General features: G+C 39.0%; 1 protein-coding gene and 1 pseudogene across 2 annotated transcripts in view; one reads left to right on the top strand and one right to left on the bottom strand.

Annotated features, from left to right (window-relative positions):
- Zfp292 (zinc finger protein 292) overlaps positions 1-25085 on the top strand; it is a 79874-nt gene that overhangs the window by 33796 nt on the left and 20993 nt on the right. For both annotated transcript variants that reach the window (NM_013889.2, XM_006537978.4), the window contains exons 2-5: positions 9202-9356; positions 9541-9619; positions 9721-9856; positions 22293-22495. In NM_013889.2, the coding sequence (NP_038917.2) occupies positions 9202-9356; positions 9541-9619; positions 9721-9856; positions 22293-22495 (573 nt within the window). The remainder of the gene's footprint in view (positions 1-9201; positions 9357-9540; positions 9620-9720; positions 9857-22292; positions 22496-25085) is intronic.
- Positions 5240-6129, bottom strand: Gm12363 (predicted gene 12363; annotated as a pseudogene).

Here is a 25085-nt window from a genome sequence, read left to right as displayed (position 1 = left end):
AAGTAATTTGAATAAATTTGAATAAATTTTGTATGGTAAGAGGTCAATGAAAAAAATTTTTATGCAAAAAGGAAATAGATTGTTTTTTTTTCCCCAAACAATACATCCTGACCACAGTTTCCCCTTTCCCCTCCCTCGACCCCTCCCCTCCCCACCCCCATCCCCACCCCCACGTCCCCTCTCCCCTAGATCAGGCCTTCAAGAGACAATAGTCAAATAGGACCTAACAAGATACAGAAAGGCAAGGCAAAAGCCCTCATCAAGGCAGGATGAGGCAACCCCACAGGAGGAAAAAGAGTCCCAGGATCAGGCAAAAGAATTAGAGACACACTGCTCTCACAAAAAAGGTCAAGCCAAAAGACATAACATCACACACAGGACCAGGTCTAGACCCATGCAGGGCCTTTGCTTGCTGCTTCAGGCTCTATGATCCCATACGGTTTAATTGATTTGTTGCTTAGTTGATTTGGTGGAATAATTTATTAGAATGACTTATGGAATTCAGGAAAGTATTGACCATTCTAGACCATGTTAAAGACAATGAGGCTTGAGGGCTTCCTTGTTTCCGTGGGGCTGGAATATGCCACCCCTTTGCGTGCTTAGGTTTTGTTGAGTATTGTGTTATGCATGGTTCAAATCACCCTCAGCATCATGTCTTCCTCCTAGGATGGTTCATTAAGCCCCACTTAAAGCATTCTACTGCTTTCCAAATCCACATTCCTCCAAAGAAAAACATGCTCAGGCCTATAGTAGCAATCAATACCACATTCCCTGGTACCAACCTCTGCCTTAGGGTTTTACTGCTGTGAACAGACATCATGATAAGACAACTTTTATAAAGAGCAGTATTTATAGGGGCTGGCTTACAGGTTCTGAGGTTCAGTCCATCATCACGGCAGGAGCATGGCAGCATCCAGGCAGACATGCACTAGAGAAGCTGAGGGTTCTATCTGTATCTTGTTCTGAAGGCCAGCAAGGAAGCCTGACTCCTCAGGCAGCTGGGAGAAAGGTCTCAAAGCCCACCCCAGCAGTGACAAACTTCCTCCACAAAGGCCACGCCTGCTCTAACCAGGCCACAGCTGCTAAGAGTGCCACTCCTTGGGCAGAGCATATTCAAGCAACCACAATTCCAAACTCCTTTCCCTTCCCCAGCAGCTTCGGCACAGTGGGGCTGATTGTTACGTGGTCATTCTCCGTTGTGAAGTTAGTAAGATGCCCCTCAAGACTTCGGTACTCAAGTGGATTTCAAGGATTCTAGAGGCTGTGTGCTAGAAACTGAACATGAAACCAGGAGTGCTCCCCAGCCCCACCAGTAACTGCATGCCTGTGGCAGGAAGTCTTAAGAGACCTACAAGTCAACAGCCCTCCTTAGAGAAGGTTTGTGTCTCCAAGTTACCAGTTTTCTTGTGTAGTTGTTTTGTTTCATGTTGGTGTACCTAGGAACTAATGCTAGTTTGTAATTGCAGTAATGAATCACCATTTGTAGTTCTTTTTGGTTTTTGTTTTTTAATTTCTTAAGCTTCCCACTTCATTATTTATCTGAATGATCTAGCTAGTCTTAAGAGACTGGAGGATATAACCAGTTTAGATCTATGAAAAATGAAAAGTTACTCTTTTATCTCCAGGGTATTTAGGAAATCAATAATAAGAATTCTGAAAAAAAAATTAAATTGGAATGACACAATTCTAGCTGAGCTATGTTGTGGCTAGAATAGCCTAACCTCAGTGTACGTCCTGAATAGAGAGAGCCAGTCCTCACAATTTAAAAGACCTGCACCCCCCTGAGAGTAGCTTTGTAGAAACGTGACTGCCCTTCAGAAACAGTAATGGATGTGGTGCTGTAACCCTAGCACCAGGTAAGCCAAGGCAGGAGGATTGTATGAGTTTGAAGCTAGTCTGGTTCATATAACAGAATCCTGTCTGTGGGGATAAAACAAACACAAATGCACAACATCCCCGACCTTCAACATTTAGCTTTCTTTTTCTGCACATGTCTACTTTGGATGGATCTACAGAACTTACCTGATTATTGTTATCCCCATACAGCCTAATTTATACCATGAAGGGTTTTAGTGAGGTGTGGATCTGCTGACCAAGATACAGTCTGGTTTTTGTTGTTGTTGCTTTTGTTTATTTGTTTTGGTCTTTGAGCAGAAGATACCTGGATTTACATGTGTGATTAGCTGTGTATTCAACATTGAGGGACAGACATCACCCGTGTTGGAGGTCTTCGACATTATAAAGATGCTTAGGGTCCCTCTTCCTTCATCTTGACCAGAAAGACTTTGGGAGAGTCTTTAGTGACTGGTGAATTTAGCAGCTAAACCTTTATGATGTTGGAGGACTTTCTTCCTGTTGCCATGTTTTCTAACTCTTTAGTTCAGTTATGAAGGGGAACACCATTTTTCTTTTCTAGTAATTTCAGTAAGGTCAATTTGAAATACTTTCTTAGCTGAGAGTGGTTGATGTTTTTATTCTTTTTTTGGGGGGGGGGTTGGTTTTTTGGTTTTTTGAGACAGGGTTTTTCTGTGTAGACCCAGCTTCCCTGGAACTCACTTTTTAGACCAGGCTGGCCTCGAACTCAGAAACCCGCCTGTCTCTGTGATTGATGTTTTTAATTCAAGAAAACCCCTCCCTGTTAACAAATAGTTTCGACCATATAATCATTCTTTAATGTTTAAAGTTGGTCTTGTGTGTGAGGTCTGCAGAAATGGTAAAACTTACCAAAATAATTTTTACATACTACTTTTTTAATAAACTAAAAAGTATGTTTTCACTTTACACATGTGAACTTAAGTATTCTCTTGAATTCTTCATTCCATGCCTTGTGAACTCTTGCTTGCTCAAGTGTCTTCCAAGCAGTTTATTTAGGGAGGATAGTATTTTTGACTGGAGAAGAAAGACTATTACTCTATTTTTATTTTATTTCCAGTATAAATAGAATGTTTGTTATCATGCTTTCCAATACCAGTTTCATTTGTATTTGTATTTCTTTAGAACTTAATTAAATGAAATCAGACAAAACAGCTTCTCAGATTACATAGGGTTAATTTTAATCACTGCACACATATGCCAATATTAAGCATTAAAAATAGGATGTTAATAAAGTATAAAAATACATTTTCATTATAGGAAACTGATAAAGAACCTACATTTGCTTATATTAAATTTTAATCTACAAACTCACCTTTTATTGAAATGTGTGTTCCCTTGTCTCTAAAAGTGCTATGTTACTAATTTATAAAGTCAGTAAGAAAGTGAAGTGAAATAACACGTAAGCCTGACTTTTCAAATAATTCTTACGTACCATGCCTATGTTAGCTAGGTAAAATGTTCAAAAGTATATAAAAATGGGGACAGAGCCTCATTCCGTGATTGAAAGACCTGAACTCATTCTGCTGTCTGAGTAGAGACCCGTGGAGGCTTCCTATTTGCTGGGGTAGACTTGATGAACTCATCTTTCAGCACAGGGGCAGTGGGCCTAGGAGAGGGAGGGCAGCAGGAATCCAGGCTGAACTGGAGTCACCCATTCATAGCTAATTCCTGAACTTGGTTCTCAGTGGCATTGCAGTGTCTTGGTGAGTGGTAACAAACCCACCTACCACTTGTAGAGAAGGAAGGGACTGGGGCACATGAAGAGGTAGGGCTGTGGGAGTCCTAATTCTGTCTTACGTCAGGGAATAGAAGTGGTAGTTAATCTTGTTTTAGATTTTATCCCCAAAACCCCAAATATATCGATGCTCATTCATTATTATAATCATTATAAGAGGCAACTCTTATAAGAATGACATTTAATAATTAGGGCAGGAACATGGCAGCATCCAGGCAGACATGGGGCTGGAGGAGCTGAGAGTTCCACCCCGTGTTCTGAAGGCTGCTAGGAGAAGACTGACTTCCAGGCAACTAGGATGAGGGTCTCAAAGTCCACGCCCACAGTGACACACCTACTTCAACAAGGCCACACCTCCAAATAGTGCCATTCCCTGGGCCAAGCATATACAAACCCTCATACTTTAATATGTACAAAATTTTAATTTAACTATGTGCATACGTTTTCAAAAAATGATTTCAAATACAAAGTAGTATTGTTCCCCCCCTCTCCAGCTTTAAGTAATAATGATCTTTATTTGTGTATTTGCTTTAAAAATAAGTAATGTATAGGTAACAGCATAAACTTCCAAGAAAATGCACGACTTAATGCTAAAATAAAGTTACTCATAGTCATTAATCCTGCCTAGTGAGCTCTTCACAGGACTTGTCTCCAGGTCACAGGTTTTGAAAATGAAATTTCATTATTTGTAAAAACTTCCTGAATACTTTCCAGGTGAGATAAAGACACCATACGGTTTGTGAAAGAATGTAATGTGTGAATTATTATGTATTAAGACTTTTTTGGCTTCAAATAGAAGTCAATTATTCAACCTTGATGGCATCCAGAAAAGTTCCTGTTCTGTGAGAAAGACAAGTCTGATCTGTTTAGTGTACATCCTCAAGTGGTAAGCAACCTGTCACATAGCTTGTACTTTGTGCCATTGTATAGATTGACTGTTCTGAGTGGAATGTGCCCAGGGTCCTCTTGTTTGCTTGCTGTTGGTGTATAAAAAGGCTACTGGTTTTTCTAAGTTGATTCTGATTCCTACAGATTTTCTAAAAGTGTTTGACATTTCTAGAAGTTTTCTGGTAAAAGTTTTATGATCCCTTACATTTAGTGGGTGTCTGTTCTATCATCTGGAAGTAGGGGTAGTTTGACTTCTTTCCTATTTGCATAGCATTGATTTTGTTCTTTTGCCTTGTTGCTCCAGCTCATGTGCTGAGTACTCACTCCAGCAAAAAGGAGTGTTGATAGTGGGCAGTTCTGTCCGATCCTTAATTGTAGTGGCATTGTCTCAAGTTTCTCTTTCTTTATGATGATGTTGGCTGTGGTTTGTCATATGTAGCCTTTATTTTTTTATATGTTGAAGATTCCTGAAGTTCTTTCTGCCTTCTCTGGGGCTTTGCTTCACACCATGAAATTGGTTTGATGGTGAAATTTATACAAGTGATGTGGGAATAAGGCAGCAGATGCACATTAGACATGACTTGCAGCTGTGCTCTGAGTGAGTACAGAGTTCTCTGCTCCTACATTTTAGCTGCTAAGGCAGCTCTAGGCTACTTCCTCCTCTGCCTGTAGTATCCTGGTACCTTGGAGAACTCCACCCATCTGTGCTTTTATCCATCAGTGCATGAAGCCCTTGCACCAGATCATTGTTGTGAACTCTGAGATGCCTTAGAACAGTTCCTTGATGGTGGTGCAGTTGCCAGGGAAGGTGTAATGTCTCCGACTGCTGTTTCACAGTGTTAGGGAATCCACTGCATCAGGTCACTGCTGTTCATGTCTGGAGGTGTTCATGTCTGTTGTACCTCCGTCATGTACACGGGGTACTTGAACATGGTAGTTGTTGTCAGTTAGAACCCATAGCAGTACAAGGCAATGGAAGGCACAGATAGCCACCATGTTCTTGTCATCAGACATTTGCTGGGTGAGCTCAGGCACTGTCCACATGGGGTACTGCTGGCTTCCCAATTGGTCAAGGGGACAAAGCCAGGCATGAAGAAGTATTGGCAGGAAGAGGGTACCATTTTTGCAGGCAAGTGGTTACCCTACTTGTTTGTGGTGGCAAATAGGTGGCTTATAAGTAGGTATGGTCAGCTTTAGGCTTCAAAGCAGATATGATAAGCCAGTCACATGTCATTATCCGTACAATAGATCTCATCTCTGTTTTCAATAAGCTGTTGGACTGAAAGGGTGTCACCATAGGACTCAACCAGTGTAACACCCTGGGGGAAGGGTTCATGATTCTTTCTGGATACTCCTCTCTGATCTTGCTGATAAGGAGGGATACTCACCTCACAACCAGTTCCCCCACCCAGGGACTGTGTCAGCCAAAAAGCCCTGCAGGCAGTCACAGCTCTCAGCTTCCTTCCTCTCAGTGTCCAACAGCAACTCAAGCAGCTCTGCACCTTCTGTGTAGTGATTTGGCCCATTTGTTTCCAGTCTTCCTGTATCCTAAGAAGTTACCGGGCCTGATGATGGTCTGCAGAAGGGCCCTGAGCTCACTGAGTCCATGGTGTGGGGCTCTAGTCCATAGGCACAGCATGGGACACATACGTGTGCACTGCACCCCTGTAGTATGTGAGGTAGGATCACTGCTATGCTCATCACTGACACCTGACAATCACCTGACTGCCCAAGCCTGTGGGAGTGCAGCAAAGGGGACTGCATAGTGGCTGTTGTTAGATGTCTTTTCTGCATCTGTTGAAATGATCATGTGATTTTTGCCGATTTGTGTTATTTTATTACTCTTGCTAATTTACATATGTGGAATCATCCCTTTATCTCTGGGATAATGCCAACTTACTCAAGGTAAATGATTTTTGATGCCTATATTAAGCATACAAGGTTTTTATTTTTATTTTTATTTTTTATTATTGTTATAATATTTATTTATTTATTTATTTATTTATTTATGGTTTGCGAGACAGGGTTTCTCTGTATAGCCCTGGCTGTCCTGGAACTCACTTTGTAGACCAGGCTGGCCTCGACTCAGAAATCTGCCTGCCTCTGCCTCTCTGCCTCTCTGCCTCTCTGCCTCTCTGCCCCTTCTGCCCCTTCTGCCCCTTCTGCCCCTCTGCCCCTTCTGCCCCTCTGCCCCTCTGCCCTTCTGCCCCTCTGCCCCTCTGCCCCTCTGCCTCTCTGCCTCCAGTGCTGGGATTAAAGGCATGCACCACCACGCCCGGCTGCATATAAGTATTTTATTGAGGATTTTTGCATCTGTTCATCAGGGATAGTGACATGTAGTTTTCTGTTGTTGTTTCTTTCCGTGAATTTGGTTATTAGCACAATACTGCCTTCATAGAAGGGGTTTAAAAATGCTCTTTCTGTTTCTCTTTTGATAATTTAAAGATTTATTTATTTCATTTATATGAGTACACTGTCACTGTCTTCAGACACACCAGATGAGGGCACTGGATCTTATTACAGATGGTTGGGAGCCGCCATGTGGTTGCTGGAATTTGAACTCAGGACCTCTAGAAGAGCAAGCAGCCAGTACTCTTACCGGCTGAGCCATCTCTCCAGCCCAATAATTTAAGAAGTATTGTTTGTAGTTCTTTGTAGAAATAGTGGTAGAATTTTGCTGGAGCTAGGCTCAGATGACGTTAAAATGTTTGTTTGTTATGTATTTATGTGCTTCTGTTTGTATGTATGTACATGTGCATTTGAGCACCACTATAGAGGCCAGAGAGGGCATTGGATCCTCAAGAGTCATGCTTACAGGAGCCTTTGAGGTCAGATCCAACACTGGCCCTCTTTGGAAGAGCAAGCAGGTGTTCCTGTCCACTGAGTTCTCTCCAGCCCTGAGGAAGGCTTTTCATTACTGTTACAGGTCCCTTCCAGTTGTTGAGCTCTTCTTGGATTTTTCGTCCACGGTTTCCCATGGTTTCCATTTCTTTTTGATTTTCTAATTTAAATGGGTATAGTTCTAAAATCTATTAGTATTCTGGGTTTTTTGTGTGTCTATTGTATCTCTAATTCTGTTGATTTTGGTTCTGTCTGTTTTTCTTTTGGTTAATTAGCTCAAGGGGCTGCTGATCATACTTATCCTCCCCTCTAGCTCCCTAATTCATTGATTTTTTTTTATAGTGTTTTCTTTGTGTTTATTCCATTTATACTCTGACTTTTATTATTTCTTTTTTTTTTTTTCAAATTCCTGAGTTAAATTATTTAGTCATTTATCCGTGTGCTCTTTGAAGTTTAAACGTAGGCACCTACAGCTACAGCTCCCTTAGAACAACACTCCAGAGCGTGTTTGCTCACTTGTGCTTTCATGTGCCTTTAATTCTGGGATTTAAAATTTTTTCTTGATTTCTTTGATCCACTTATCATTTAGAAATATGTTATTTGATCTCCATGAGTTTGTATAGTGACCAGACATTCATTTGCTGTTGAATTTTTAAACCTTTATTGCATTGTAGTCAGATAGGACACAGAATTCAGAATTGTTTCAAGTTTTTTTGGAACTTGTTAAAATTTGTTTTATGTACCAGGATATGTTCCATTTTAGAAAAGCTTCTGTGGGCTCCGGAGTGGAATATGTATTCTTCGGCATTTGACTGAAATAGTCTGTAGATACTTGTTAGGTCTTTTTGATGTCTGGTGTCGTTTAATTCTGATGTTCTCTGGATCTATGTATAGGAGAAAACGGGGTATTGAAATCACCTCCTGTATGTACTGAATTGGAGCTAATCCATCTTTAATCCCCTTAGTGTTTGTGTCCCAGAGTTTGGTTTGGCATATACGTTTAGGAGTGTAACGTCTTCTCGGTTAATTGTTCCTCTGACTAGGAGGAAGTGCCTTCTTTATCGCTTTTGATTAATTTTCATTTGAAGCCTGTTTTATCAGAAATTAGGATAGTGACAACTTTTCTTCCTGATCCCATTTGCTTGGGATACTTTCTTTTATCCTTTGTCTTTAAGGCATCTTTAAAGTTTCTTGTAAGCAACAGAAAGTTGGTTTTTTGTTGTAGTTGTTGTTTTGTTTGAGAAGTCTCTGTAGTCTTAGCTGTCCTACAACTGGCTGTGTACAGTAGTCTGGCCAAGACTCACAGGTCCTCCTGCTTCTGCCTCCTGGGATGAAAGGTCTTTGCTCCATGCCTGCTCTGGATTTTGTTTGTTAATCCATTCATCTCATGTTTTTTATTGGCTAGTTGAGACCATCAGTATTTAGAGTTCTTTTCAGTAGGGGGGGGTGTGTGCTCGTGCAGACGCTGTGGCCCTTAGTGTTCAGTCGCTGTAGTTTCCCTTTTCCTTTCTGTGCTCTGTTCTCTTGGCTGTGCTAATTCCCTCCCTCTCCAGTGTTACCTGTTCCTTAGAGTATTCTCTGAAGAACTATTTTGTTTGGACATGAATTCCTTTAGTTTGATTATACCATAGAAAGTTTTTCTTTCTCCTTCAACGATGGCATGACTTCTCCATGTCTTCAAAACAAGTATGATTTGGGAAATTGATACATTCCCGAGTTTGGCTGCCAGCATAAGATACAACCGTGTTGGAGACATATTGGAAACATTTTTGTTCAAAACAGTTAGGAAGACATCATTGACTAGTCAGTATATGTTTTTTTTTAATTTACATTTGAATGTTCTATTATTCCTTCCAAAACAGACACTTCTTGAATATGCAGAGAAATGGAAAACTTCCGAAGACCCTTTACCTTTGCTGGAGGTATACACAGTGGCCATCCAGAGCTACGTTAAAGCTCGACCATACCTTACCTCTGAGTGTGAAAGTGTAGCCTTGGTGCTGGAACGCTTGGCATTGTGAGTAGAACTTTGAAAAATGAATCAAACACCATAATTAACTTTTCCTTAAACTTTATGGCCCAGGTCTTATAATATTTAATTTAAAATAGATTTATTTAAAATAACTAATAAAGATTCTAACAGTAGGATTATTGATTTTTGTCTTATTTTCAATAATCATTTGTATCCGTTTCTGTTTTAGAAGCTGTGTTGAACTTTTACTGTGTCTGCCTGTTGAGCTATCAGATAAGCAGTGGGAACAATTTCAGACCTTGGTACAGGTGAGATTACTTACCTAGTTACCACAGATGTAGTTTAATTGGATTTGCTTATTTGATTAAACCTTAAAGCATCTAAATGCTGTGTTTATTTACTGTTGTAGGTAGCGCATGAGACACTGATGGAGAGTGGCAGCTGTGAACTGCAGTTCCTAGCTACTCTAGCTCAGGAGACTGGGGTGTGGAAAAACGCAGTGCTCTCCACTATCCTTTCCCAGGAACCACTGGATAAAGAGAAAGGTAAATTTCCAGAGAGAGAAAGAAGCAAAAGGTCATTAGCCTATGAAAAACAAATATTTAAATTTGTTTGGATATAACTCTTCTCAAGATATATCAAATGAGGCCCATATAATTTTACCTGAAGGCCTTAAATTAAAGCCTTACAAAGTTTTGTGGGGGAAGATGTATTTATAGGAATTTAGAATAACCCAAATTACAATTTTTTTTTCTCAACTTCTTTTCATCAGGAGAGTTCTTTGTGCAGTGCTCTGGCAGATAGCAGTCATTTATATGTACTGATGAGTTCATTTAACAGATGGAAATCAGAAAGAAGATAGTGAATGCTCTTCCTCAGAGAGAGCAAGCAGTCTCTGGTGGGACTCTTCAGTATTCTGTTTCTAAGATTAATTCTTTCAGATTACTGTTCAGTTTTATTGTGTTTGATGAATCAGTTTTATCAGGCAATAAAGATTATTCAAACTGGCAGGTATTCCATCGAGGTAGGTAGCTAAGTACTAATACTAGTACTACTACTAGTACTAACTGAGAGTGCTGTATTGCTTATACCATGAAGAACAGCTGCACAGTTGTCTCCTAGGTAAGTTTTCTTTCAATTATTTAATTGCTCTGGCAAACAGAAGTGCACATTTTTGTGTGAGGCTAGGTTGGCCTATGTAGATTGTTTCATGCCAGCCAGGGCTACATAGTGAGACCCTTTCTCCAAAATAAGTAAAATAAGAACAAAGAAAATTGCCTGTGGACATTTGTTTAGATCTCCCCTACACCCTAAGGTATTGAATTGATACTTAGCCGGAGTGATAAGAAGTTAGCATGTCCAGTAGGAAGGGCATATAGTTATTTCTGTCTACCTCTTTTATTGCTGTTTTTCCTAGTGACTGTTGGCAAAGTCTAGGTAGTTTGCTCTGTGACAGTAAAGTTTGGGGCCATAAGCCAGTGTTACTGTTCTCTACTGATATTTTGAAATTTACCAGAAGGCGTTCTGTTCATCTCTAAACATTTCTTCAGACAAGTGGTTCCCTGCTTTTTCTGCCACCTTGGCCATGCTTTCCTGATTGCTGGAGTGTTACCCTTCCTTCAAAGACATCCGGGTCTCTGTAGTACCGAGACCTTAGAGAAATGGAAAGTAAATCTTACTTTCTGCTGCTGTTGCTGCTGCTGCTGCTGGTGGTGGTGGTGGTGGTGGTGGTGGTGGTGGTGGTGGTGGTGGTGGTGTTTTAGGCAGGATCTCACTGTATAGTTGAAAGTGACCTGGAATTTCAGGCTTAATGCTGGACTTAGAGTCAAAAGCCACCCTTTCTGACTGAACCTCATACTTAAAACAACAACAACAATTTTAGAGTAGCGAGTCTTAGGTTCTTTGCTTTTGACATACTGTATTTCTCTGTGAGAGGTTAACACCGACATGCTTCATTTCTAATACCAAGTTAATATAACTCTTAGAATGGTTCTCTGATACAGGTAGAGTTCCTTGTCTGTTTCACAGGAGGAAGTGGAGGCTTAAGAAGATGGATTGTCTTCTGAGTCACATTTGTAGTGATGTGAAGCAGAGATGAGAGTTAACGTTTGGCCTGCGCTTCCTCTAGAATTACATCCTCTTACAGCTGGCCTAGCAAAAGTGACTGCAGCCAGTGAAGGATTAGCGTCTCCGTAGCATTCTGTTAAGTCAGAAAAAACCACACTTCCGTTTGAGCTTCATCCAAAATCTGCAATTGTGTGTGTGTTTCACAAATCACATAGATTGTATATTTATCAATGGACATGGATGCCAGTACCTGTTGAAGCAAGAGAATAATATTGAGTGTCACACCTTAAGAGCAGGAGTGTCTACTCTATATTTTGAGATAGGTTCTCCTTTTGAACTTTTAGGTCATCATTCAGCTAGACTGATTGATGGCCAGTGAGTTCTACGAATCTATCTATCTCCTCTCCAGCGCTGAGATTATAAGCATACAGCACCATGCCCAACTTCTCACATAGGTGCTAAGGCTCAATCTCAAGACCTCCAAGCTTGAGCAGAGAGTACTTTGTATCTCCCCGGCCCCACACCGAGATTTTCTAAAGCCACTATAATTTTCATGCTTAGTTTTGTTTTTAATACAGCCTGAAAATCCTGATGTGGCATGGACATCTGCTGTCATGATTCCTCATCTTTAGATAATATGTTTTTCTTCTACTGAGTCATTCTGTTGGCACTTAGTTTGTATCCCAAATATGACATGGTGAGCTTTAGGTCACCCCATTCATTGTGTGTACTTAAGTTAGTATGATGACAGTTATGTTTTTGGCAAGTCATTGAAATCACTAGTTATACAAGATTGGTTTTCTTTTTAAAATTTATTTTCAGTTTTTTATATGCGTACCTCTGGGTACGTACATATGTGGGTTCCCCAGGAGGTCAGGGGTTTCACATTTTCTGAAGCTTGAGTAACAGACAGTTATGCACCACCTGTGTGGATGCTGGAAACTAAACTCGGGTTCTCTGCCAGAGTGTATGAACTCTTAACTGGAGCGTCATTCCTTCAGCCCCACTCACTGTCGTTCTTTATGTCCCCAGTCTGCATTCTTAAACCTTTTTTAAAGACATAAGTGATGTGTTTTAATTTTATTTATGTGGGAGTCTGCCTGTGGAGGCCAGAAGAGCCCCATTAGATCCCCGAGAGCTTTTACGAGGCTGGTGTGGGTGCTGGGATACATATTTGGGTCATCTGGAAGGGCAGCACGTGCTCTTAACTGCTGAGCTTTTTCTTCAGTCCTCCATAAGTAATGTTTTAAAGCTAAGCTATTTTTCTTTCTCAGTTTTATCAATAGCAGATCTATCAGATAGCTTTTTAATCAAGGTCCTTAGTTATAACCATAAAAAGACATCTTAAAGCCAACCATGATAGTATATACCTATACTATCATATCTATCAGTTTGGAGGGAGAATGATCTTCAATATGAGAACAGCATGGGCTACATTCTGAACTGAAGACCAGTCTGAGCCCTATTCTGGGATTCTATCTCCAAAAAAAAAAATTCAGAACTGGTTGGTAAGTACCTGCTTAGTCTGCACAAGGCTGTGTATGGGGATCGGGTGGGGATGGCTGCATTCAGAAACTCAGGTGCTCACATACTCTTGGCTTCTTAGCTGCTCTCAGTTGTTTTTATCCAGGTTATTTAGTTATCGTTGCCTTACTAGTAAAACACACTTATTTCTCTTTATATCTGGGCCACGATTCTCTACTTTTCTCTCTTAAGTATTTGATGAAAGATCACAATCACTGTTCAGAGTTCTCTTAAGCAAGAACGTTCAGTATTGAAGTAAGTTTGACTTCATCTATTACTTCTTTATATTGCCTTTTTTCTCTGAGATGCTGGCCTCCAACTTGCTGTAATTCTTCTTTGCCTACTGGGTGCTGGGATTAACACTGGTGAGCCTCAGTGCCAGGCTCATTTATTACACATTTTTTAATTACACATTTACAGAATGATTGTGAGGTGTTAATGTCTTACATTAGTATAGTACATTGAATAAAATTAATAAGCCAGTATAAATACTGTGTTATTAGTGAAGTCCAGTGCTTCATTCTTTTTTCTGTCCCAGGATCCAAGCCAGTGCACTGCACTACATTAGTCATCTTTCCAAGTTCCCTTCTGGTATGATAGCGTTTCAGACTTTACTTTTTACAAACATGATGGTTTTGAGAGTGCTGGTTTAGATATTTTGTGCAATGTCTTCACTGAAACTTGTTCAGTGTTCTGTGATCACGTGGGGCTTTGGACTTTGGAGGAAGGACCACAGAGGGGGACAATACCATTCTGTCATCATACACATCAGCATGACTTAACCCTTGTTGGAAGACTTTTGACAGTCTGCCTAGCTGAACAGTGTGTCAGTTTTCCGTACTCTGAGCTTAATCTTCCTCCCATGCTGTGTCCTTTCAAGGATGTTCCTTCGTAAATCCCACACTTAAGAGGTAGGAAATCACCCTCTACCTCGAGAGAGGAGGATCCATGTATCTTCTGTTCAGAACTCTGCAGATAGTTATGTCTTCCCTGTTTACTTGCTTGCTCATTTACTTAATATTAGTGTATACTCATGGACTTAGTCTAATGCTACAGTATTTTATTGCTCAAATTTCTGTAGCTTTTGGCGAGACTATTCCTGATTGCGGTGATATAACCCTAGCATTGTGAGCTTTGTGTTTTATATGAGCTACTTCCTTATTTTCTCCTATTACAAGCTGTTCCAGGGTTGTCTTGAATATTTCCCTTGTTCCTTTTATTGGAGAATAGTATCAGAAGCCAATATGTGGGTCACTGGACAGATGCACACATATAAACAAACTAGTCTTTGTGTGGTACATTTATGAACATATTAGGATGCTACAGTACTAATGCATTAGTACACTCTTAGTTATTGTCCCTTCATCTCTTTTTTTTTTTTTTCCCTTTTTTTTTTTTTTTCTTTTTTTTCTTTTTTTTTCCCTTCATCTCTTAATGTGGGATCTGTAGACATTTGTCATATAATCAGACTCCCTGCCTGAGTTGTCTTTTTTCAGTAGTGGGACTCACATGCCCCTGCCTCGTGGTAGGCAGTTAAGCTGTAGCTTGGTGCCACCATTAGGTTTATTTGTCACATTCCAGTCTAACCTGGACTATTGTGCCTCCAAAATTTTGGAATCCAAATACGTTAACATTCATTCCTTTTGCTATAAAGTTCTGTAAAGTCAGAAACTATGTTATATATACATCCATAATAGTTTTACTGTTCTAAAAAAAAAAATCTATATATCACCCATTCGCCTTTCTCAACAAAACCTGACAACTACGGATCCACATGCTGCCTGTAGTTTGGCCTTTTCTGTGCTGAATAATTACAGCCTTTCCCATTTGGTGTCTTTGACATAACAGTATCCATCTAACATTTCCCTGTGTCTTTGTGTGACATACTAGTTAATCCTTTTCCTACTCGTTAGTATGTTGTACATATGTACTATGATTCATTTACTTCCTGGCCACCATCATTTTTAGTGGTTTGAACAAAGCTGCTTGTAAATGCTTATATGTAAGTTTCCGTGAGTTTCCACATGAGTTAGGCAAATCCTTAGAGTTTGGTTAGAGTATCTTGGTGGAAAACTGTGCTTAGTTTTCTCAGAGACTGCTAGGCTGTCTAATAAAACGCTTATATAGAATTTTGTATTTTTGTCAGATAACTTTTATGCTAGATCTTTACTAGCAGTTGTCCGGTTTTGATATTTTAGCCATCTGATGGATACTGTGCAGATATCACAATATTTTATTTTAATTTGTGTTTCTGCAGTAATTGATGATATTCAATATCTTTTTTAAATGTACATTTGTCATCTGTATTTTTTTAATAAAAAAAATCTATTCGTATCATTGCCTACTTTTTGGACTGTTGTTTTCTTGTTGACTATTAACAGTTGTTATAAGTTTTGTGGGTGTCTTCTCTTACACTATCTTAGCCTTCCTCTTAACAGCCACTGATAGAGCAGGTCTCACCATTAAAGGTCCGCTCCTTAGTGCTATGAGTCATGTTTTTTATGTTTTTATCTAAAACATCATCAGCCAACAGCACATCACAGAGATTATCCTTTTGGATTTTTCTTTAGATGTCTTACCTATGGGTTTTTCATGTGTTTTGAGATAATTTATTTAAAAATTATAACCTACATGTGTTGAATTAATTAGTCACAAGCCATTCTCAGACTTGTATTTAGGAAAACATCTCCTTTCTGCTGCTTTGAAAATGCACCATCAGCTTAATTTTGAACATTAATTTCAGTTTTTATCAGTTTCACATTAGTTTCTTTGTTGTTTCAAGTTAGTCTTACTACAATTCCTAAGAGACAACTTCTCCTTTTATAATAAGCAATACCTAATTGTAAGCAGCAGCTTTAGTGCTCTAATATTTTGAATGATTTTCATTTTGGAGTTTAGTTTTACTAACTTTTTACATGTTAGCACTGAGTTCTGACACTTGTTGCACATCTTTAGACATAAACTTGCTTTTCTTCTCTATCTACCATTCTTTTTTTTTTTTTAAGATTTATTTATTATTATACATAAGTACACTGTAGCTGTCTTCAGACAGGCCAGAAGAGGGCATCAGATCTCATTGGGCGGGGGTGAGGTGTGGGGTGTGGGGGTTAGTCACCATGTGGTTGCTGGGATTTGAACTCAGGGCCTTCGGAAGAGCAGTCAGTGCTCCTACCCACTGAGCCATCTCGCCAGCCCCTCTATCTACCATTCTTAAATATAAAAATGTAATTATAAAACAAAACTTTGCCACACTGAGTTCTTCAGCGTTTCCTTCCTGTGCTTCTCTAGTGAAATAATTAATTTAGTTGTCAGCTTCTCAGCCTTTTATTGAATCTCGAATCCAGCAATTCTCTGTTCTCCTTCCTTCCTCAAAGGAAACTTTATTGCGTCTTATAGCTCGTGGAACCTGGAGGCAGGAAGTGAAGCAGAGGCATGGAGGAGTGCTGCTTACTGGCTTCCTCCTCCTGGCTTGCTCAGCCTGCTTTCTTTTGGCTCCCAGACCCACAAGCCTAGGGGTGGGCCCTTCCAGGCTGAGCTTCCTTCATCAAGAAAGAAAGTATGCCACAGCCCAGTTCAGCGGAGGCATTCTATTCTCAATTGAGTTTTCCTTTTTCAAAACGACTCTAGCCTAATTCAAGGTGGCATAAAACTAGTTAGCACTTTTTGCTATAAACCTGGGTACTGCTGTCTCAGAAGCTATGCTTTCTGTTCTTTTGAGGTAATATCCCGAAAATGGATGGCTTGTTGCCTGCCTGCTGTACTGTTTACTCTAGAGTTTATAAGATTTTACAGTCCTGGTTTCACCATATTGTCACCAACCCTTTTAGTTCTTTCATTAGCCTAGTCTGCTGTTTCGTAGTGGCTTTCATTTTTCCAATTGAGTTTTAGTGTTCTATATGCTTATTAGTTGTTTGCATATCATCTTTAGAGAAAGAGCTCCTTACTGCATAGCCATTTAAAATAAGAACTTATTTGAGTTATAAGTTCTTGCTTTGGAGAGTCATCCTTTATCACATGTATGGTTTGTAAATGTTTTCCATCATTTATTTACCTTTTCAGTTTATTGACTATTCTCTTTGAACAGAAATGTGAAACTCTCCTGCTTGGTTTTTGTCTTCCTTGCCTGTCTCCTTGGTGTAATTGCTAAGAAATAATTTCAAAATACAATGTCATTTAGAATTTTTCCCGTGATTTAGTATAGAAGTTGTGTAGTTTTGAGTCTTATGTTCAGATGTTTAATACTTTTAAAGTTAATTTTCTTAAATGGTACAAGATTAAAGGTCTGGCATCAGTCTTTTTGTATGTTTTTCTAGCACTATTTGATGAAGAGACTCTTCTTTGTCCATCTTAAGAACACTTTTTGATGATGGTTTGATCGTAGGTGGTAAGGTTTCTCCTGAACTCTGTTCTGTTACCTGATCTGTGTGCCTGTTTCATGTCAGTATCACACTGGGCTTTGTTGGGCGTGAAGGGAGATCTACTAGTGCCCACACCATAAAAAAGGAGTTTCCTTCCTCTGCCGGAGCAGTTCACCTTCCACTAACTGCTCAGTAAAGGATGGATGCACAGGACTGCCTCCACCTGTCAGCAGAGGTTTAAAAGTGTTTCCTCTCTCTCTCTCTCTGTGTGTGTGTGTGTGTGTGTGTGGTATTTGGTAAGATTTATTTATTTGTCGTAAGTACACTATACACTGTAGCTATCTTCAGACACTCCAGAAGAGGGAGTCAGATCTCATTACGGATGGTTGTGAGTCACTGTGGTTGCTGGGATTTGAACTCAGGACCTCTGGAAGAGCAGTCAGTGCTCTTAACCACTGAGCCATCTCTCCAGCCCTTTTGGTTTTGTTTTTAAGACATGAAAATAGAAAGACTATTTGTTGGAAAAACGTTCTAGTTGGAATGGGAAAGGATATGAAGCAGAATGAATATATCCAAAATATATTATATACATGTATAAAATTACCAGAATAAATTAAAAAGCTGAAATAAACAACAGCAGCTAAAGACTTTATTGTCCTAGATTCCTCTGAGAATTAGGAGGCCCCTTACAATGGCCTAGTGATTGGGATGGGGTTAGTCAGTGATCGATGGTAGAGTAGAAGGAAATGAATAGGCGAAGGACTAAATGAATTGGACATATTAGTAATTTATCCATAGAGGTTTTTTGTTTGTTTGTTTGTTTGTTTTGTTTTTGTTTTTGTTTTTTTTTGCGGCTGACTCTTTAGTTTCTGAGTTGAAGATAGCTAAGTAGATGTAGTGTGGATATGTTACATATTGTGTGATATAGGACCCCCTGACCCCCGTGGGAATTTTCTCATTTGCTTTTTTGAGCTGGTCTTTCTGTATACCCCAGATGGGTCTAGAACTTACTGTGTAGCCCAGGACGACCTCCAACACAAGCCAGCCTTCCTGTCAGCCTTTCAAGTGTTAGTCTTACACATTATTACTGTCTTGTCCAGCAGGAACGTTCTTTGTCTGCGACTGACTAATCATCCTTCAGGAGCGTTGCATCAAAGATGTCACAGAACCATCTGTTAAGCCTGGCCTGAGAGTGTGCACTTAGTAATAAATATGGTGGCCTCATTTTGTGTGTGTGTGTGGGGGGAATCAAGAGGAGTGGGACAAACTGTTTTACATACAGCAGTATTTGTGCTGTAGTTTATTTAATCTCTTAAAAATATCTTTATTTCTTTCTCCTTTTCTTCTCCTCCTCCTCACTCCCCTTCTCCTTCTTTTTCCTTTTGAGACAAAGTCATACTTTGTAATCCTGCCTGGACTTTAACTCAGATACTCGCTTTCCTGAGTATCTGACTGATACTCAGCTGTGTGAGTTACGCATGTGTGCCAACACACCTGGATCATTTATTATTGATAAAAGTGTCACTAATGGAAAGAATATTTTTTAAACTGGTTGAACATCATACACCTAGATTGCAGTTTTGTTACTTAGCTATATTGATAGGCTTAAAACCAGTTTAGACCCTTTTCTTCTTGAAGTATAGATGCAAAGAAAGTAGACAGATTAAACATGACTACAACTTAACTTTATTTTTTATGGTATGTATATATGAAAAGCATAGAAGAAGACTATGCCGGGGCCTAGCAAACACAGAAGTGGATGCTCACAGTCAGCTAATGGATGGATCATAGGGCTCCCAATGGAGGAGCTAGAGAAAGTAGCCAAGGAGCTAAAGGGATCTGCAACCCTATAGGTGGAACAACATTATGAACTAACCAGTACCCCGGAGCTCTTGACTCTAGCTGCATATATATCAAAAGATGGCCTAGTCGGCCATCACTGGAAAGAGAGGCCCATTGGACTTGCAAACTTTATATGCCCCAGTACAGGGGAACACCAGGGCCAAAAAGGGGGAGTGGGTGGGCAGGGGAGTGGGGGTGGGTGGATATGGGGGACTTTTGGTATAGCATTGGAAATGTAAATGAGCTAAATACCTAATAAAAATGGAAAAAAAAAAAAAGAAAAGCATAGAAGAAAGTGAAATGTGGTGCTTTATTTAGGTACTCAGAGATAAAGAGCATAAAACAAGTCTGTGAGCGCTAAACACATTGCTCTAACATCACAGTCTTGTAGGGCAGCCGTGGAGACTGTGAGTGATGCCAAGTACTGAGAAGGATTGGAAGGAGGAGGAAGGGTGTAGGAGCTGGGAGAAGGGACTTTAGCAGAGCAGTCTAGTGCTAGTGGAGCCTTCCATCTGAAGCGGTACCTGTGGGATGTGCAGTCTTTCTTCCCAACTGTTCACTGATGGTAACATATATTTTTAAGTTAGAAGCAGGCACAGTAGTCAGACAGGTCTTTACCTCTCTGGACCTACAGAGATTGATAAATTTAGATGTCAGAAAACACTTTCTAGTCTTGTTTCTGCCATGAGATGATTTTGTGGCTTAGGGAAATCATTCTGTTGGTGAGTGCCTCAGTTTACTTGTTCTGCTGAGTGACGGGGCTACAGACACTAACCACACAAAGTCCGTTCTGCCCCTGTGCTCTGTGTTCCCTAGAGATATGTCTCTTAAGCGGGCTATTGGTTTCCATCATTAAAACATAAGTGCCTAGCATTTTGAATTTTTAAGACTAACATTTCTGTAAAAATTGTTTTAGATTTATTGTATTGTTTTATGCTTGTGTTTTCCGTGCATGTATGCATGTGCTCCACATGTGTATCTATCGCCTGGGAGGGTCAGCAGAGGGCATCAGATTCCCTGGGACTGCAGTTACAAAGATGGCTGTGAGCGACTGTGTTGGGGATACAATACAGATGTTCCCAAAGAACAGCAAGTGCTCCTACCTCCTCAGCCAAATCTCTTGTCCTGATATTTATTTTTTTAGTGCATTGATCTAAAAATTATTCTGCACAGGTTGTAATTTTGATTTGTATACTCTGTTCCAAAAAAAAAAATTAGGGATTATTTGAAATTGACCTTTTAGGAAATGCCATCAGTTTTGATAGATACTTGCCACTTTGAAATTCATTCTTTACTGCGATCTTTCAGATCCTATTGGTTATGAGTTTCCATGATAGTTTGCAATAATTCCCAGACTTTGTATCTCTAGAATTTCCTTTTTAAAAAGAAAGAACCTATAACTGTTTTCTTAATGTCTGTTACTCATAAATAGTCAGAATAGCCTGCTTTTAACTTTATGTAAATTGTTATTTAAAACTTTTATTAGAATTTGTTTTGATAATGAACTCAATGGAAAATATATTGAAATATCAATGTCCTAATAAGATTATTTTGTACTAAAAATTGTCATTAATGTATTACATTGTGTCAGATAAAGACACTAGATACTTGTACATTTGATTCATCTGTGTTTAGTCTTTATCATGTCCTCTTTTTAGTTCAGTGTAAAGATTAAGTGACTGTAGGTACAAATGCTAGACTGAAGAAATGGTTTCAATGTGTAACTCTGTGCTATTGTTTAAGTATTTGTGACTTTAGTACTCGAGTCACAGTCACAGTGCTTTTTGGATGTGACTTTCTAGGAGAGCAGAGAAGGTAGACTGAATGAAGGGTCCAGGCAGGGCCTGAACGGGAAAGGAAAGACCATCCCTCAGCTACTCGCCGGACGCTTCTTCCACGAGCTCACAGTTAGAGAGGATACAGTGTTCAGCTACAGAGCATTTCAGTTACTGCTTACTAGGGATCTTCTAAAGGCAAGAACGAAATGTTTAAACATGATTTTTATCCAGGTACAGAAAGCTAAGGGAAGTATTTGAATTCATACTTGCTAAAACATTAATTCTTGTTCACAGGTGTTAGAGAACCAAAAGAGCACAGGCTCGAGAAGAATAGAAGCTTATTAACTTAACTGTCTTAGCCGTAATAGATTGGAATAAGTAAAATCCCAAGGGCATTTAATGCATGTTTCCTTTGGCGGACTTTTCCCCCTTCTTAACTATTTTTTGTGCAGATTTTTATTTTAAAACATCAATTAAAAAGATAGTCTTCCCCTTTGTAAAAGAATAAGTGTATTGTCAACGTTAAACCAAGTATTTGTTGAATTTCTTATTCTAGACTGCCCCAATACCCTTATTACCCTTATTACATGGGTAATTATTGATGGGTAACTGGATGGTGCTTTGGGTTGGTTAAGAACTGCGTCGGGCCCAGCAGTGGTTGCACAGGCCTTTAATCCCAGCACCGAGGAGGCAGAGGCCAGCCTGGTCTGTAGAGTGAGTTCTAGGACAGTCAGAGCTACACGGAGAAACCAAAAACAAAACAAACAAGAAGAATAACTGCATTGGGAGATTTACTATGATTTTAAAAGAATTTGATGCAGAAATATTTGTATAAGCAAGAAGTTTATTCAAGCCAGGTGTGGTATACACCTTTACTCTGACGGCAGAGGCTGGAGGATCTCCATGAGTTCAAGGTTAACCTGGTCTAATTGTTCCAAACCTTCCAGGGCTACACTGCTGAGACCCTGTCTCCAAAAAAAGAAAAAAAAAAAAAAAGAAGAAGAAAAGCGGGGAGCGGGGAACCTTTTAGTCCATTCTAAATGTGGCCTTAAGTATAAAAACATTTTCTAAGACTTTAAAAGTTGTCAAGCTTGGTATAGTATCACATTCCTGTAACCCTAACAACTGGGCAACTGAAACAGGCAGGTCACAAGTTGTAAGCCAGCCTGGGCTACATAGAGAGTTCAGGACATCATAAGCAATATAGTAAGACTCTGCTACAAGGTGGGCCGTATGATTTCCCTTTACTTATAAAGTTGAATATTGTGTGATATCCTTACTGACATTAGTAGAAACTTGCTAAAAAGGAATAGTTTGAGTTTCTGTGTCTTAAAAAAAATTTTTAAAGTATTTATTTGTGTTGCAAATGATTTACGAAATGTTAATAATATATTATGTCTTGTTTTTTTAAGTGAATGAATTTTTAGCTTTTGAGGGTCCCATCTTGTTGGATATGAGAATTAAACATCTAATCAAAACCAATCAGTTAAGTCAAGCAACCGCTCTAGCAAAGCTGTGTTCTGATCATCCTGAGATTGGTACAAAAGGTAGTTTTAAACAAACTTACCTTGTCTGTCTTTGCACATCATCTCCAAGTGAAAAGCTAATTGAAGAGGTGAGTATATTTTTTGTTAGTAATTATTTTTTAAAGTGGATAAATTAAGTTTAGATTAGAATGTTTTGGACTTTCTTGTTTGTAAATAATGGAGCACATTTGTCTATACTGTGGTATGTTTGTGGGTAAGGGCAACTTGAATCATATGGGACAGACAGTGCCCTCAACAGTGCCATGGCAGTGGTGGTTATGGCAGTATTTACGTCGTAACTTCATTTTTATTTGACATCAGGATACCTAAGAGTATTTTTACCTGACTAATTTAACAAGAAGAATAAGACTAGATAGAAGTCATATAAATTATCTTTGTATATGTAGACTGTATTTAAATAGATACATGCTATATAACAAAATATACCATTCAAAAATTAAATGTTACTTGCCTATTTTATGTAAATAACATTTGAGTTTCTTTTTAAGACTATTTATACTTCATTGTATTCAAGTGTAGAATTTGCAAAGTTCTAGAAGTATAATCATTACCCAAAGGAAACTATATTTTTGTACATTCAATTTTACAATTAAAAGTTGATATAGTAGTTTGTGTTTAAATAATTTAGATAAAAATTAATAATGTATTGAACTGTAAGAGTTTATTAGTATAGTACTCTATGAACACTGTTTTCAAATGTCTTATATTTCTGCTTGACTCCAGAGCAGTAACAAGAAGTAAAGGATATACGGAGATTAAGGCAGGCAAAATTCTGATATAGACTGGACAGATTATCACCAGGTTCCATCTCTTACTAAGGAGCTATTAGCAGTGTGTAGTTGCTGAGAGGGAGACTGTGGAGGAGGTGGGGCAAGGGGCTGGCCACTGATGGAATTCCAGTGAAGAGCCTCACACATACATATGGGCAGCGCTCAGTGGACTCTGGACTGGTTGGTTAGTTTGTCTTTTAAGACATGAAGAAATTAGAGAAGGTTGATGAAGGTAGTCATGCTTATATTTCATTGTATACCAGTCTGAATTGCCAAGAGTAGAGTACCTTTCTGTTTGGTGGACTTGGTACTTTAAAGGGAATGCTGAAACCTAAGATGGAGTGCACAGTCATCAGTAGACTGAGAAGCCTGTAATTAGAGTTCAGAAGCATGGTTGCCTCGGGTGATTGTCACATGAGGGTAAGGATTGTGTGTAATAGCTGTGTGCTTTTTCCTGTGATTGCAAAATGAAGAAGCTAGATGGTACAGATTTGGACTAAGATGATAAATAAGCCTCTTGGATATGGTGAGAATATTAGAAAACCAGAATGGTTTCTTCAGTCTGTAAGCTGGAGGGAGTAAAACATAGGCTTCAGTCTTGGACCTTATTCTATTAGTTTACACGTTGACTAGTCTGTAACTATTTCTCTTTACCGATTCTTTTATTTTCACAGACAATTTGCATTTTTCAATCACCATATATGAGAGCAAATCTAATCCCAAAACTTTCCTATTAGTTGAAAATGAGAATTTAATTAAGAAATAAAATTTCTTAAGATATCTTCTGAAGTGTGTTTGGCAACAAATGCAGAATGAGTTTTGTAGACAGTAGGAGGCAGTAATCAGTAAATGCCGTGTAGTCTCTGCACAAATCAAGTTTGCCTAGGAGAACCGTCTAAGATTACGGTTGTTAGATTACCTTTGAACTTAGTTTTTAGTCTCAAAACTGTTCCTAGATGTCTAAATGACCAGGCCTTGAAATATGCAATTCATATTCCTTCTTGCTATAATTATCTAGAGTTAAGTAGCAGTAGCCTGGCCTACTCTGAGATATATACCAGAAATATTCTCTCTGGGGATTCTAGGCGTTTCTTTTATTAAACATATAAAATTAACTGTTTTATTTTGTTTTTATCTTCTTGTTAATAAATATGGTTCACTAAGTTCTCTGTGTCCTCCAACCAAGGAAAACTATCAGTCATAGTGACCAAATTTTAGGTTTGTGTATATGGATAAATCCTGTGGAAAGTCCATTTTTTTAGAAATATATTACTTTTGTAATATTGTTTTAAGAAGTGTATTTGAAACTGTTTCTTGTCCCATATGAGGAAAATGTTTTAAAGTTGATTTGTCAACCAGTCTTATTATTTCTGCCCCAAGGGAAAGTAGTCATGTCACTTGCACCTTGAAACTTTCCCAAAGGCATTGCCTCCTTTAGGGATTGTGTTTACAAGTATGTATGTATGTATGTATGTATGTATGTATGTATGTATGTATGTATATCCTTCCTCTTCTCACAGTTTTTGTTCCTTTTTCTCCTCCTCTTCCTCTTTTTTTGGTGTGTGTGTGTGTGTGTGTGTGTGTGTGTGTGTGTGTGTGTGTGTGTGTGTGTGTAAGATTTGAGTTTTAAAAGCATGTTCCTTAGAGAATATGGGGATAGATTTAATTAAAAGTCAGGTGTGGTCTAAATTGATAATCCTGAGGAAATTCTTGTCCACATGATTGAGTGGGCAAGAAATGAACTATTTTCCAGCAGTAATAGCTGCTGTCCCTGTAGGATGTCAGACTTAGGGGCTGTAAGAAAGGATGCACATTTCATTGTTTGCTATAATAAGCTTTTCTTAGATTCTTGGCAGAGCTAGTAGAACAGTTGGCAGCTTTAGCTTAC

This window comes from Mus musculus, chromosome 4, assembly GCF_000001635.26.
Source record: "Mus musculus strain C57BL/6J chromosome 4, GRCm38.p6 C57BL/6J".
Lineage (NCBI taxonomy): Eukaryota > Metazoa > Chordata > Mammalia > Rodentia > Muridae > Mus > Mus musculus.
This window is presented reverse-complemented; position numbering and strand designations above follow the sequence as displayed.